This window comes from Pithys albifrons, chromosome 8 (assembly GCF_047495875.1).
Source record: "Pithys albifrons albifrons isolate INPA30051 chromosome 8, PitAlb_v1, whole genome shotgun sequence".
Taxonomy (NCBI): Eukaryota; Metazoa; Chordata; class Aves; order Passeriformes; family Thamnophilidae; genus Pithys; species Pithys albifrons.
This window is the reverse complement of record NC_092465.1, coordinates 10367308-10380108: the sequence shown is the minus strand read 5'-3', so window position 1 is coordinate 10380108 and position 12801 is coordinate 10367308. Positions and strand designations below refer to the sequence as shown.

General features: G+C 43.3%; 1 protein-coding gene across 4 annotated transcripts in view; it reads left to right on the top strand.

The window, feature by feature from the left end:
* Window positions 1-12801, top strand: part of KALRN (kalirin RhoGEF kinase) — a 500698-nt gene that overhangs the window by 397168 nt on the left and 90729 nt on the right. For all 4 annotated transcript variants that reach the window (XM_071561941.1, XM_071561942.1, XM_071561944.1 and 1 more), the window contains 2 exons: window positions 4938-4967; window positions 6556-6802. In XM_071561941.1, the coding sequence (XP_071418042.1) occupies window positions 4938-4967; window positions 6556-6802 (277 nt within the window). The remainder of the gene's footprint in view (window positions 1-4937; window positions 4968-6555; window positions 6803-12801) is intronic.

The window sequence follows — 12801 nt, the reverse complement described above, 5'->3', positions numbered from 1 at the left end:
TCAAGATTGCTCAGATTGCAGTGCACAAACAAAAGAAAGCAACTAGTCCATGCTTCCTGATTTCAGTCTATTCTTGCATTTTTATTAACCCTGGGTGGGTTTAGAACATCTTGTGGTTGTGAAAGACAGCAGGTAATGTATACCTTGGAGGTTTTCAGCCATCTGCCTTGCTCACCTTTCTCACCCTCTGCAGCACTGGCAGGGTTTTAGAGCCAGTTGTCCTGGCAATGTGTCTGAGGTTCACAGATTATATCTGTTCCGTTTTGTGCTTCTCCAGGGAAGGGAAAGGAATGGAATTTGGGTACCAGCTCTTTGAGCCAAGTGCCATGAGGAAAATGTTGTTCTTATGGGATCAGACACAGACATGCTCTGGTTCAGTTTGTTGAGTGAAACAAAGTGAATCTGGTTGTCTTTATCTTCAAAAGCATTTTTTACAGTTAGAAGTCCTGTTTCATTTGGATAAACTTTAGTCTTACTTTCGGGAAAAAAGGTTCCAGAAATAATTTAGACAGCTTCATTCAAGCTGTTCTGCAGATGTCAGCAAAAGCCAGAGTCCAAAATCCAGCAAAGCCAGGATATGGTTGTCTAGTAAGGACTCCAGCAAGAGATGATGGACAGGAAAGGTATGTGCTGTTTGAGACCATAGCACAAGATTTCCTTTCTGTTAGCTTGTTTATATGTCCCACATGCCATCTCTGTCTCTTCTTCCTGCTGTGGAATAACTTGCAGTGTCTGTATTTATAATGCTGCACATCCAGATGCCTCTCTTATCTCCTTGCTGAGAAGAGCAAAGATGGTACATTTGGACTACAGGATGTCACCATTATCGTAGCCATGTTTGACTAATTGACTAAATAAAAAGAGACTTTCCCACAAAGCTCAAGCACTGATTCTCCCTGTTTGGTCAGGCAAAACAGAAAGACTGGGAAGCATCAACTCCATCTTAATGGAAAGATGGGTAGAGCAGCCTGAGGACTAAGAAAGACTCAGAGATAAGCCAGGTATTCTCCAGTGAATTTCCAGTTCTGAACTCAGTCCAGAGCAATTCTACTGATCACTGTAGGTCATTTCTGGTCATCTCACAGCTCCTGAAATAGTCTGTCCCCACAGAAACACCTTCATACAGATGCAGGAAAGCATTCACCAGAATTGCCAGAGCTCACAGCTCAGCATCCTTTAGAGCTTCAGAGGCTTTAGAGGGAGGAATATGGGTGACTCAGAGTTCACACTCCAAACAGAGCTTGTTACAGAGTAAGAAAAATAAAGGAATTCTCTAGCGCTGAAATTCCTCAAAGGCTTTTTTTTTAGTTTTATCTCTCACTCTCTAACCTCCCAGCAGAAAGAAAATCTCTTCAACATTACAGAAATTTTCACAAGGAACTCCATAGGGGATAAGATTTCTTGTGCCTGTCCCCCAGCTAGAGTGACAGCTCCTGGATTTGCTTCAGCACAGACAGAACCAACATCTAAGTGGTTTTATTCACTTTTTGAAAACCTCTTGATAAAAATGCAAATCCCATTCTTGCTCCTACTGCCTCTCTCACCCTCTTGAAATAGGCTGTTTATGGTGACTAAATGCTTCTATCCAAAACTGGCTTTCATCCAAAACCAGATGGGCAGAAAGCCTAAACGCAGAAGAAAACGAGCAATTTATATTAGGCCACAGTGCTGCACCACACAGGATGCTTTGTTTAAACTAGCAGAGCTCTGTGTGCTATTGAATGGATGTAAATAACCAGCTAGTGTGGATTTCTACAACAATGTTGACATATTTCAAAATACCTACACACACTTCAGACACCCACCTCACAAATACCTGCTCACCCTGTTAGACAGCAAACCATCCCACTTTACTTTCAACTGGAGTGGATTTAGTACTACTTAAAATACATTTTAGGGGGAAGGAAGGACAGCATGTGACCTGATGGGTGTTTTTTAACTGCAGTATGATGAAAAATATGCCTCCGGTGTTCCGCCTTGCTTCCTCTGGCTGCGGCTTTGTGGCTGAAAACTAAACAGGTGCAGCAGTGGCCATGCACATACACTGTGATTCAGGAAAGACCATCTCCCAGTAATCCTGCAGTAACCAGTACCTGCTGCTCTCTGGAGCTGAGCTGGCTCCTGCTCTTGGAGCACCCTGCATGCCCCTGCAGCAGGATGTGACCGTGCCTGGGATCATTTTGGTTGCCTGCACTTCACCCTCCTGCAGCTGATGGGCACTCAGTTGGGTGTTCCCAGAAGCAGAAAGACTCATGTGAGTGACAGAGCTCATTCACCAGTGTCAGTGCTCTGAGGTTTGTGAGCAGTGTCCTGCAGCAGAGAAGGGAGTTTTCAATGGCTGCATGGTTGGGTCCCTGCAATGGTTTCATAGGGAAGGGCTCCATTCTAGCTCAGATTTGATCTGTGGTAGAACATCGTAATGAAAACACCTGCTGACTGCACAATGATGTTTTCTAGCCCAGAAACACATGAAGGCAGAGGGTGGGAGGTGGTTTGCTGGTGGCAGGCACTGCGGAGACAGGCTGGGGCTCCTGCTGGCTTCGCTCAGGGCGTACAGCACATTCACTCCAGACTGCCTGGGGCCCTCTTGCTTCCTCATTACATTTTGCTATTTGCTTCTACCATTTCTTTTTCTTACTGACTTTAAGGCTGTTGCTAGCTGTGTAATTCATTAGATCTGTCCCTGTGTCAGGTCTTTCAGTTATGCCTTGTGCTCTGCAAAGGCGTGTTGCATTGTTATTTTTATTTTAATGTCTCACCAATCTTGTTGTGCCATATACAGATTAGGGTGCTCTCTGGGTTTTAAATATATCCAGTCAGTGGCTTTAATGGTGGTTTGAATAACAGGAATAATAAAAGTGAATGTTACATGTTAAAATATGAAGCCATTTACCTGTGAAGTTCAACCTTAAGGGCATTCTCTATTTTCTTTCTCTTTCCAAAACCAGCAGCCCATCTGTATTCCTATTTGCACACTCCAGCATAGAGAGAAGCATGATGTACTTCTCTGAGACTGGAAAAATGCTCTCTAAAAACAAATTAAGTAACAGCCTGAGCGATCACTTCATAGGTGAAAGGATTTCTGTCATCGGGAATCAGATGTATTTGCATTATTCCCCAGTGGCTTACAAATTGTATGTGTATTAGTATATTGTAAGTTTTCTAGAGAGATTACTTTGCTGTGGGCTAATTTGGTAAGTCATTGTTTTTTCTGGTGTGGTGGTCTGTAAGACACAGAACAGGCCTGAGGAACACTTGGAAGCCCTCAGGCGAAAGGAAGGAGCTCCTTTTCTGTTCTTTGCAGGTGGCACCTTAAAGTGATCTGTGGGCCGCTACCTGACCTAACTGCTTGTCCCTCCTACCTGCACGTACCTGTAAAAGAGAGACTGCTTAACTCCACTTGCCAAAGAGGGGGTCTTTCTCAGAAAATTTATTATTTTAGCACTGGCTCCAGCTGGTGATTTGGAGCATGTGGAAGCCCCTCGTTCTCATTTCCACCCAGAGTGTGCTGGAGGAGCAGATGATATCAATTCATACAGCTTCCAGGAAGCTGAGGGAGGTTATCTCCCTCCCTCACACATCAAAGGTATGCTCCTAAAGCCAGGGGGGTGAATATCTCCCCCTGCTGAGGAAGACCTTGATCGCACCAGGTGCTGAGCAGCTCCTACAGGGGATAATTACTTGCAGTTCTTATTATATTAAATTGCTATTTTTAATGAGTGAGAGCAAACAGGCACACAGGGCTGGATGGTACCTCAGGATCATGGAGCACTCCTGCATCCTCTGGGATACTGTTTACAGATGTTGCCCAAACTGAAGCATCTGTTTGTGTCACAGATCTTTAGTTATTTCAGAAGGCCTGTGATAGACTGATGTTGGGTTGGCTGCCCCTCAGCCTCCAGTGAGGAGGGCAGTGTGACAGGCAGGGACCTGCTTAGGGAGCTGCTTAGGGCAGCACTTCTCAGGCTGTTGCTCCCTAGGAAGTGCTTTGGGAGACCCAAACTTTTTCAAGTGCTGTCTTGAACAGGCCTTTTTCCCTGGAGTATTTCAGGGCAGTTTCACCTTTCCTGCTTAAGCAATAAAAATTACTTACTTTTCAAAATTCAATCCGAACCATCTGTAGAAAATTTGTTAATATTCTGGAACATCCTCTGCCCGTATCATTGAAAGCAATGAGTCTTGGTATCCTGTCTGAACCAGCTCCTTCATGCCCAGACACTGCACCTCGTTCTTAGATAAGACAAGCGAGAGTTAATTCTTTATAGAAAATTCGCTTGCTGTGTGATGGCAAACACGGACACCTAGTGGTGCTCTGGGATAGGGCATGGAGATGCTCTAAAACACTGGGAGAGAAGTTGATATAGCAGAGTATTTGTTCACATTTTTCCCCTAAAAAAAGAAGAGATTTGATTATTTTCAGAGAATATATCATATATAATTTGGGGGACAAAAATTTACTTAGCAAGGTATACTGGAAGAGTTAAGGGGAAATTCATCACATTGTTAAGATTTGTCAGCATATTTAGCAAGAATTAATCAGTTTTCCTTGTATTTTAAATATCCCATGCCATACCAAATCAGATATCATATTGGATCAAGATTTTGTACTCCCCAAATTAGTCCACAGCAAAGAAGCCTCAGCAAATATTATGGCAATATCTTATTCTTACCCTACCTTTGAATGTCTGTACTCCAGTTATGGGGAGATTATATCAGTGTGACAAGAGGTGGGTTTGCTGATAAACTGCCTAGATAGGTGTTAAAATGGTCTCTTGTGTGCTTTCATCAACCCACTGAGCTCTTTCTGTCAGGATTAATGCCATCACTTTGTCTGAATGGCCTCAAACAGCTGCCATGGTTTGTTTTGTTTGTTTTTTTCCTATTTATTTACAAATAATCTTTCAGAGAAATATTTCCTTCTTTTTCCCCAAATCTAGCATTTCGTCTACGGCAGAGACACAGGACAGGTGAGAACCAGTCCTTGTCCACTGATCCCTTTCTGTAATTGTGAATATCACCCCTGTGAGTGTGATTTCTTTCACATCTGCACTGGACACACAAACCCCTGTGCCAGTTGAGTGGGGAGACAGGCTGTTCCCATGGGGGTGTGTATTCAGGGCTGTTTGAGCTGAGATAAGGGATTTTGAGATTGCATCAGCTGAAGAATAAAGTCTGCAGAGATGAGCATGATCTCCTCAAAGGCTCCCCATTTCAAGCTGATAAGCAGACCCCAGTTTTCACTGATTTTGCAATTGCTTCTTACAATATTTATGCCAATTCAGTTGGATTTACAAGTTGTTCCTTTAAAAACATTGTACATTATCCTTTGTTTTAGCTTTGTATCCTAAGAAAAATACATTTATGGTATTATTCTCTTGTGAATCAACTTGCTTACTATTCTCATCTTAATAACTTTTGAATCAGTGAACTAATTTCCATCAAAATTTCTATAAAATTTGACTTTGGAATAAGGACCTCAAAGATTTCTGCATACTTCAGGGAAACAGGCAGTATGTAGGACAAAGAAGGAGGCCCCCTAACAACAGGCAGACAGCAAGAAATGCACATTGCAGAGGAGCATTAAGAAAGATTCCTTGCACCAGAAAAGCTTAATTTGTTCTCACATCTTTTTAAGACACCCAAGAATCCAACTCTGAGATCCAAATTGTAAAAAAAGCCAGGCTTTGTTAAAAACACGCTTGTGCAATCCCTTCTTCTGTTCTGCTCTGCTGTATGCACAAGTGCTTATGTATCCAGCCTCTGGTTATATAGAGACTGTGATTACACAGAGACCAGAATTGTTCATCCAAAGCACAGGGTGTGAGGCTGAAGGAAAGCAGCAGGTTGCCAGTGCTCAGTACGGAAGTAAGATGATACATTTATTCTTAGGTACAAATCCTGGAAGTCAGCATATAATCAGTCACACTGTGTTTATATATTTACACCTCTTGGTTCCATCAGAGAGCATGGGAGGAGCTTTTCTGATCTGCCCCATCAGGATTTCCTAGTCTCCCAAGAGGTCCCTAGAGCAAGATTGGGAAGATGAGGGTATGTTTCTTGTCTTGTAAGACATGAGAAGCTGTTTCCTCACTGCACGGATGGCATGTGGGAATGTGTCTAGGTCATTCTGTAGAGGGGCGAGCTGGAATTTGTCCTCCCATGAGGCACAGCCCTGAGGCAGCCCGGGCTATTGCCAGTCTTGAAAGTCACCTCAGAAACTAAAGCAACAAAAAAAAACACCCAGAGTTTCTGATGGACACTCACAGCTAGAAAATTTACAGCTCAGAAATTCCCTCACAGTTAGCATTTGAAAGGTTAGTGGATGGGTATCTTTGGTGTCTCACTTCAGTCCAGCAAAGTCAATAAGAAGTAAAGGAAACCAGGGCCACAACATGTTGAACTTTGACAAAAGAAATCATTAACTTGACTTCTAAGGAATACAAATCCTGTCTTTGCCAGTGTAAATATGATGCAAAGATGATTGCTTTAATCCTACTCTCTCTAACGCCTGTTCCTTTTCCCTTTTTTTCTTTCCTTTCTGTTGAACCTGGGCAGTTGTCTGGAGGGTGTGAACTAACTGTGGTGCTCCAGGACTTCACAGCGGGCCACAGCAGCGAGCTGAGCATTCAGGTGGGGCAGACAGTGGAGCTGCTGGAGAGGCCGAGTGAAAGGCCAGGCTGGTGTTTGGTCCGGACCACGGAGCGCAGCCCACCTCAGGAGGGTCTGGTCCCCAGCAGCGCTCTCTGCATTTCCCATTCCCGCAGCAGTGTGGAGATGGATTGCTTCTTCCCTTCAGGAAAAGGTAGGCAACAGTCCGGCAGGTTTAAGACTGTTTTGGATTTTCCCTCTTGTATCATGTAAGTGCAAAGCTGCTTGGGCTGCTCCTGCAGTCAGTGTGGGTAAAAGGCTGTTCAGTCGTTGGTGAGTTTTGTTCCCAGATCTCTGTGAACAGGCACAGCACAAGCCTGACTCCATGTCCATGAATCAATGTTTGTATGTGTGCGTCTTCTGCTATGTGGTAATCATTGTCTTGAGATATTGGATAAAAATAACAACTTTAAACAACAAAGGGACTATTCTCAGTACCTAATGGCCTAGAGGGAGGGAAAGTCATGCTGTGTGTATACCCAGGATGCCCCAAATTGTGGATATGTTTATGAGTGCCACAGTGCACACTAGTTCATATTCTTTTAGTATATCCCCACTGCCTGTCTGTAATTGCAAAGAGGCCACCAGTGAGTCCTGGTACACACTACTGCCTTTTGAACTGGAGACTTTGTGTGTAATGGCAGATTACAATGAGGAAAGAATACAATTAGTGTGTTAAAAAACACATGCATGATATTGTCCTGAGAGCTTGGGCTTCACTCGCAATGAATGGTGAAATATTGTTCGTCTCTGTGATGTCTGTGGACACTTTAGTTGATGTTCTGTTCTGAGCAATGTGTGTCCCACATACAGCATCCATGCAACTAGGCTTAGGAGGTGCTCCAGACTGATAGACTAGAACTGATTCGGTTCCGTGTGGCCAGAGCAGATCTCATTTTGGCTGTGGCCCCACTTCAGGCCATGCACAGTGCAAGTAAGGTCCAGGTAGGAAAGCTCCTATCATCCCACTCCCAACTGGAAGCCTGCAACTTGAACTGGCTTTTTAAATTTTTTTTCCCCTTTGCATTAAGAAAAACAGAATTTGATCTATTGTTGCTTTAGCAAGTTAAGCTTGGTGGTTTTGTTTGTTTGGAGAAAAAGCACTGAAACTGAGCTGTAGTCTGTCCTCACTGCCTGCCTGCCCTCCCACTGTGGAGGCTGGGAGTGGGGCACATGCCCAGGACAGAGCAGCACTGTAGGGCCAGGGTCTGCTATCAGGGTTTCCCTTAAAGAGGCATTTGATCCAAATCTGAGGGAGGAGAGCTCAGCTTTTCCTCTCAGATCTGATCCCCTCAGCCATCAGCTCTGTCTGCATCGTGAACTCCAAACTCCTCCTGCACTTCTTAGACCTGCTGCCACCTCTCCTCCCTGCCACATGCCTGGGGTCCTGCTCTGCTGCTGCCGCCACAGAAGGCTGTCCTGGTCCTCAGCTCCCTGCTGAGAAGTGCTGCAGTTGCTTACATGCAAATTAAATCTGTGAATAAACAGAAAGGTAAAGCTGAGAGTTAGCCTGGTCTGTGTAAGAGCAGTCACTGCCTGGCATGACTCACAGGAAGCCAGAGATGTGTCTGCTGGGTGCATGGTCCAGCAGTCAGGCTTCTGTACTCTCCTGAAGGGCACTGGGTGACACCACTCAAACTTCATTTGAGAGCACCAGGTTGTAGAGCTTTCTAAAAATTGCAAGAGTAAGCTTTGGAAAAGGAATCAGGAAGTCCTGAGGATGGAGATAGAGTGGTGCAGTGGCTGGAAGTTGGCAGGGGACATGGGTACTCTGCTTTTGGCGTGATTGCATGAGATCCAGGGCACAATTGCACCACAGGTATGGCAGGATGGGCACAGTGCCAGGCTGTGGCTGGAGGACCAGAGCCAGTGTGTGCCTGGGAGCCACTAGGCTGTATCAGCAAAGCTCTGAGCCTTTGTTAGTACATTTTGCCTGCCTGTGGGCAGGTTCTCTCACCTAACTTGCTGCCACAGCTTCCAGGTTGGAGATGGTTCTTGGCCCAGCATCTCTAAGCATGTGCCAAGTGAGTCTTGGGCTGGCTGGCTCCAGCCATGTATTCATGGCCTTTATTTCCTTACATCTCTTTCCCCCTTGGCCTCAGTTTTCTTCCTGCACATACCAAAACTGTATCAGGGAGCCCCAGTATTAATGGCCTCTCCAGAAGTGCAAGTAGAAATAATAAAAACAACCACCCAATCCACAATTTTTGCCAGAGTACAGCAAATAGGCTCTGTGTCTAATCAGTTTTCCTTCTATTAGAAAAACAGGAAATTGTTTAAACTGAATGAACAGATGCTGGGAATAAAGAAAGAAGGGTAAGTTTAGAGGGGAAAATGCAGTAGCTACTGAAAGAGCCTGCTGGTCTCATGAGGTGCTGGAAAGATTTGTTTGAAAAAGGGCTGTGCAGAGCTGTGCCCTTCTCTACTTCAGTAGCTTTAGGCACAGATTGGATGCAGAATCCCTTAGTCCAGGCTTCCAAAATTTCTGGCCTTTCTTTACAACCCAGAACAAAGGCTGGCACATCTTATATCAACATTAATGATGTTCCCAGACTGCTTCAAGTACGTAAACGTACACAGTTTCAGAAAAGCAGGTTAACAGCTGAATTTTGCTTACAATTACCAGGACACATAATTCTTGCTTTTACAAGCACTGTAATTTCAAGAACAGAAAGTACCTATACTCAAAACTGAGCATTTCTAATAATAGAATTTGCCATTTATTTTAGAAACATGCAGAGGTTTTCCAAGTATCAAAACATAGTTACATCTTCACAGAGGGGCATGGCAATTACTCTGTTTGGTCCTATTATAAGTTATGTGGAGTGTAAATGTAAATCATGGCTCACAGAAGCTACCTACTATCCTTAAAGTGAAAGAGTAAAGAAAGTGATATGCCAGACAATACCTGAAGAGTTGAAGGCTTGAAACATTCAGTGGGATCACCAGAACATTTTGTAAACCATCAGTGCAAATTCTCATCAAGCCGTTTTCAACAATCTAACTGAAAGTCACTGGAAATACAAAACCAAACTTCACAACTGAACATGTGCTCTGGCTTTGCCTCACTGTTTAACACTATTCCTTTGAAAATAGGTGGTGCATTACCATAAAATATTGCAAAAGGAAAAACATGATGTGAATTTAACAGAACAAACCTAGAAGAGAACGCTTCCTACCTTTGTAATGAAATATCTGTACAGGTCTCTCTGTTGATCAGGAAAAGTGCAGAGACTGTAAGGACTGGTCTCCCAGCCCTTCATCTGACTCCTGTCTGTCTTCCTTTGGAAGATACAGAGTTGATTTTTTTCATGACCTGACTACGGCTCAACATACAAGTATCCTCCTGCCTGTCCTTCCTTTCCAATGATCTGACAGTGTTTGCAACAACCCTCTGTAAAAAGGCAAACAGGTTTCTGGAATTAACCTTTTGCAATTAATCTACAGATGGTTGAGGAAAAGGAACTCTGTTGTCTCTGCTACTGTACTCCAGAATTTGCAGGAAGTTTTTTTTTTATTTTCTGACTAGCATTTTTAGGAAGGAAAAAGAAGGATCTGTGATACCAAGACTGAAGCTCTATTTGAACTATCCCACATGACTAATTACAGGAAAGCTGTGATTTTTATTTCTTTTGTTTCTCTTTTACCCTGTAATTGAGAGCTATGGTATTAAGCTATAAATTTCAAATTAAGAGAAAAGTCCACTTGAATAGAAAACAATGTAACAACCAAGCCAACATTCATTAAGCACATTGCTACAAGTATATTCCTCGTGTCAACCTGTTAACTTTGAATGATTACAAATTTGCATTTGGCCCATGAAACTATTAGATGAAATCTTGCCTGTAAAAGTCATTGTCTTATGACCCATTACTCAGCATTTTTCTTGTAACATCAAACACACAGGGTCATTCAAAGAGTAACAAAGGTTATTTCTTGCAGTAATTTTAAGTAACCTGCATCATAAAAAGAAAAAGAAAATATTAAGAAAAAGATAGGGTTTCACAGCACTTGTTTTGGATTGATGAATGTCAAAGGAGGGTCCCTCTCAGGGCCCCAAACTAGATCCTGCCCACAGGATACTCATGTCTGGTGCATAATTCTGAAGGAGATGAGGACTATATTTTTTTAAGATGCAATGCAAACATCCTGCTGTGCAGGCAGACGGCCACTTAGCAGCAGGGCTTTGGTGGCAGTGGTGGGTCCTTGTAACAGAGCAAACAGAAAAGTAGTTGGATCTCTTTCAACTGAAGAGAGAACATAGATCTTGCAAGCTCTATGTTAGCAGGGTGAGCATCTTGCCTGCACTTCCCAGATGGGTCCCTTTGGCCTGGTTCATCAGCTGGGAGAGCACCAGACTTCAGGCAGGAGAGACAGGAGTTTCGGTGCTGTGCAGGTCACATGTTTGGGGGGTCTCCTGTGGCTGGTAGGTGTGTGATGGCAGGCTGGGCTGTGACAGAAGGAAGCAGAATAAGGATTTACCCTGGTGAGAAGGGTGGTGTCAATGAAAAAGAGGTCCCACTGAGACCTGCATTTCTGTAACTTCTTGTGGGAAAGACCAGATCATTTAATGCATTAGTGTGCAAAGCTGGTCAGGCTAGTCCACAGCTCTTGTTCCATGATAAAGTCTCTTTCCTTCAGTTTCTGATCTCAGAAGAATCACCAGTGGAGGGAAAAGCGTAATTGTTTCTTCTCACATCTCTTTTTAAGAGCATCTTGGTTTTTAGTGCAGGAAAATAGTCTAGGCTGCTTTTATTGTATCCCTGTTCCTGGTGAGTATTAAATTGTGATCTGCATTGGCTCATACTCTTTCTCTGTTGTGTTTTAAGCAATCTCTGTTGCGCACGTATTCTATGGTAATGATTCCTGATGACCCAAGGGAAGCTGTGTGAGGACAATTCAGAAGTTTCAGTGCACTGCATTAAACCTTCATTTGTCCTTGTAGAGGCTTAGAAATTGCTTTTGGTTTTGAAAGTCTTAATGAAGAGCAGTCAATTAAAATGTTTACAAGGCTCTGAACTAAAAGAAACATTTCATTAGGTAACACAGTTGATTTAACTGGTACATAAACAGGTCATGGAGTTTCTATTGAACAATGTTCAGGCTCCCATTGTCAATATAAATATGCAGTATTTAAATAAAAAAACCCCAAACTCTCACCTCTGCTTCTAATACAATTCCAACAAGGCTGTTCAGAGTCAAAATTTCGTAGTATAGGCTGTATTTCAAGAGAGGTCCTGTGGACCCCTTCTCCTGGCATTCAGTGTCTCATGGCATCCTTGCTAGAGGGTCAGGACATGAATTACATAGAAAAATCACATCAGGAAAGTTTTTGCTGCTTTTTCTCTCCTTTTCAATTACAGTAGAGCAGCTGGAAACAAGTTGGTCAGCCAGTGTGGTGTGACATGGCAGCTCTCTGTGGGCTGACACCAAGGCCTGCCATGGCCCAGCTCAGGGCTGCTGCTCTGCCTCAGTGTCCAAGTGTGGCTCCATGCAGTTGAGAGGAATGGGAAAATACCTCTGTGCTTTTCCCTTTTTCATAGTCCCTCTGTAAAAGAACTCAGACACCTACAAAGTGTCTGTCCTTGAAGTTATCCATGTTTATGCCTTCTCCTGGACTCTATTATCTCCAAAATAATAAAAAATGAACAAATATTTAGCAGCAGTTGGCAATATGGACAATGAGATCTGATTTTCATTGTATATAAGGCTTGGTCAAGTCAAGGCTGAGAGGATGAGCCACACCTGTGTAGGGGTATTCATGTCACTATGCCTGTAGCTCCACCAGAGATTTTACCTGTTGAGTAAATCAAGAAAACAAAACCATATTGACAAACCCTTGCCTAGTCAAGCCTAAAAGGCAGTGTCAGTCCAAGCACTACCTGAGTAAGCTGGGCACAGCCTGACTAAGCATGGAAAACATGTATCTGCCACTACATGTCATGGATGCAGATTGTATGTGGGCTATTGGAGCCATACTCTCATGGCTTGTGAATAGCCCTGTTTCTCTGGTGGAGTATTTCTGTTTCATGATATTTTTTTTCCTATTTTCAGTATGGCATCACAACACCTACATTCAGCCATGGGGACTTGTTTAGGACATACCAGGTATCAGTAGAGTCAATTATACTTATTGCTTCAGCTGCTTTGTTA